The following is a 3086-nucleotide window of genomic DNA, read 5'->3' as shown; positions in this document are numbered from 1 at the left end:
GAGATTTTGAGGTGGTTATGTAGTCTATAAATGAAAGACAATCGGCATGACCGGAAAGGATAATAGATGGGATCCACATGCATATTACATAGAGTCATACTTGAGTCGCACGTGTCGGTAGGAATTGTGTTTTGTGTGATTTTGCAATATGATTGGTGTGGATTAATTAGGAATTATGTGATGCATAATATGGAATTTTGTGTGATAATTGTTGAATTGGTAATTAGATTTAATTACTTGAATGATGGAACTTGGTTGTTTAATGATAAAACATGTTAACTTTAATGTATGGTTATAGAAGCATTTCTTTTACGAAGAGTGATGAATTATGGAATGTATGCTTGTTTATGTTTGCATTTCCCATTATTATGTTTTCTATAATAATTTGAATTCTCACCCTTCTGTTTGAATGTTGCCCTTTGTTGGTAACGTGCAGGTTCAGACGAGTAGTAGTTAGTCCGAGGATTTAGCCGAGGAGCTCCTGAGTTTGTTATTGGATTAGGTAGCGAGTCATATGCTCTGATCATGTAACACTTGGGGGGTTTTCTTTAGACTTATGCTTATGTTTGGATATTGCTATTTCCTATGTTTTGTTGGATATTCTAATGTATTTGTTTGAGTCTTGAATATGTTGTTTAAGGCTATGTGGCCAAGATTGTGGATTTCAAATTAGCATGTTTGGATATTAATGTTAATTTGAATATTGGTAGATGAATATAATATGGAATATATTTATTGAAACTTTAATAGCATTTCAGTGGTTTTTCCGTAAGCGTTTATGCATAATGTATGAAAGCATGAGATTTACATTTGTGTTACAATATGACCTTTGCATAATATGGATGTTGTATGTATGTTATTTGGGGGTTTTCATTTTGTGGAAATTAATATGTGGCGCCCTTTTTCCTTATGCATGATTACTCTGTGAGATAATATGATATATTCGGGGTTAGAAAAGGGGTGTTACATTTGCGGTATCGGAGCATGGTCGACCAGTTGGTCAGAGTCGTTAATGTCTTTATTCCCGTTGTATTAGATTTGTGTATCTGACACGATCGATACTATTTTGTCTGTTTTGGTTGTTGGTTGTATTAGGACGATGGTTGCTGGAAGGAACGATGATGCCATTGCTGATGCATTGAGGATGTTGGCTGGATCTCTTGGTCAAATTCCTCAAGCTAATGCTGGAAATCAGAATGGTGATGATGATGAGTATCGTGCTTTGGGGAAGTTCTACAGGAACAATCCTCCTACCTTTGAGGGAGAGCATGAACCGGATAAAGCTCAAGCTTGGTTGAAGGCGATCGAGAAGATCTTTCGAGTTATGAATTGCACCGATGCTTAGAGAGTGCAGTTTGGTACTCACATGTTGGAAAAGGAAGGTGAGGATTGGTGGGGAAATATGGCTCAGAGGTTTGATGCGGAAGGTATTCAGGTTACTTGGGATTTTTTTCGCGATGCATTTTTGGAAAACTATTTTCCGGAAGATTGTCGTGGAAAGAAAGACGTGGAGTTCCTTGATTTGAAGCAAGGAAATGGTACTGTTGCTGTATATGCTGCTAGATTTCAGGAGCTTATCAAGTATTGTCCTCACTACAATACTATGAATGCGGAGAGATCTAAGTGTTTGAAGTTTGTCAATGGTTTGAGGCCTGATATCAAGAAGGCAATTGGTTACCAACAAATTACTCATTTTACGGAGTTGGTTAACAAGAGTCGGATCTTTGATGAGGATAGTAGGGAGAGTGCTTCTCACTACAAGGCTATGAATGAGAAGAAAGGTCAATTCCGTGGGAAACTGTATGATGGTAAAGGAAAGCAGAAAGCTGGTAATGGCAAGAAACCAAGTGGGGGAAGATCTCAGACTCCTGTCAAGTGCTATAGGTGTGGTGTTGAGGGACATCGTATTTCTGAATGTCCTCAATCTGATGCGACGTGTTTCAAATGTGGCAAGGTGGGCCACAAGTCTCACGAGTGTAGAAGTGGTTCAAAAGTGAATTACTACAATTGTGGAGAGCAAGGTCACATTAGTACCAAGTGTGACAAACCGAAGAAGGAGCAAGAGAAGGGGAAAGTGTTTGTATTGTCTGGTGCGGAGGTTACTACTGATGATAGGCTAATCCAAGGTACGTGCTTTATTAATAGTACACCTTTGATTGCTATTATTGATACTAGTGCAAGACATTCTTTCATTTCTTTTGATTGTGCTAAGAGATTGAATCTTGTGTTATCTGATATACGTAGAAGTATGGTTATTGATACACCTACTATGGGTTCTATTTCTACTTCTTTTGTGTGTTTGAATTGTCCATTGAGTATCTTTGGTAGAGATTTCGGGATTGATTTAGTTTTTCTTCCGTTAGAGCAGCCTGATGTAATTTTGAGTATGAATTGGTTGGAATTTAATCGTGTGTATATGTTGAAAGTATTTTTGGGTAAATATTTTCGGTAATATATCGTATCCACAGGGATTGGTTAATATCACTGCCGTTCTATAGTTGTTTATTTTGAGTTAGGAAAATTGAGTTGGTTTGTTTTATGATTCTAATAATATCAAAAGTAAACAATAAATTAAAAGCGAGTAACGAACTGTTGTTAACGATTAGAGAAATATGTTGAACCTTAGGGTTCATCAACCTATTCCTATACAATTATCAATTAATTCACAATTGAACAATCTTTTAAATCATTATCTTCACTTATCCTCAAATAAGATTCCATGTCTGCAAATCAAATTAGATAACTTTTACCGGTATGAGATTCGATCTCTCCAAATATCAATAACGATAATAGTAATTAAGAACGATAATTGTGAAAACCCAATTACAATTCCATCTCTGCAAATTGCAAGTGAATCAATATAGTAACCTAGGGCAAAAGTTAAATCCTTTCTTTCGATCAAAGATTCAACGATAATTTAAGAATAAAAACAAGATTTCTTATTGATAATGAATTCAAACAATTGTTCATAGGAATTAATTAATGGTAATGTATATTCATAGGTTAACTACTACCTTAGATTCAACACGAGGGGTTTAGCTCTCCATAGACATGAAGAACACACAAAGATTAATGGAAGAATTCAT

At 35.9% G+C, this 3086-nt stretch overlaps 1 protein-coding gene across 1 annotated transcript; it reads left to right on the top strand.

Moving 5' to 3' along the window:
- The first annotated feature begins 1765 nt into the window (after positions 1 to 1765).
- Positions 1766 to 2348, top strand: LOC131629110 (uncharacterized). Its single transcript, XM_058899913.1, has 2 exons — positions 1766 to 2126; positions 2329 to 2348. The coding sequence occupies exons 1-2, from the start codon at positions 1766 to 1768 to the stop codon at positions 2346 to 2348; spliced, it is 381 nt and encodes a 126-aa protein (XP_058755896.1).
- Positions 2349 to 3086: the final 738 nt, after the last annotated feature.

This window comes from Vicia villosa, unplaced genomic scaffold (assembly GCF_029867415.1).
Source record: "Vicia villosa cultivar HV-30 ecotype Madison, WI unplaced genomic scaffold, Vvil1.0 ctg.000509F_1_1, whole genome shotgun sequence".
Classification (NCBI taxonomy): domain Eukaryota; kingdom Viridiplantae; phylum Streptophyta; class Magnoliopsida; order Fabales; family Fabaceae; genus Vicia; species Vicia villosa.
Note: the sequence above shows the minus strand (reverse complement) of the source record. Positions and strands in the feature narration are given on the sequence as shown.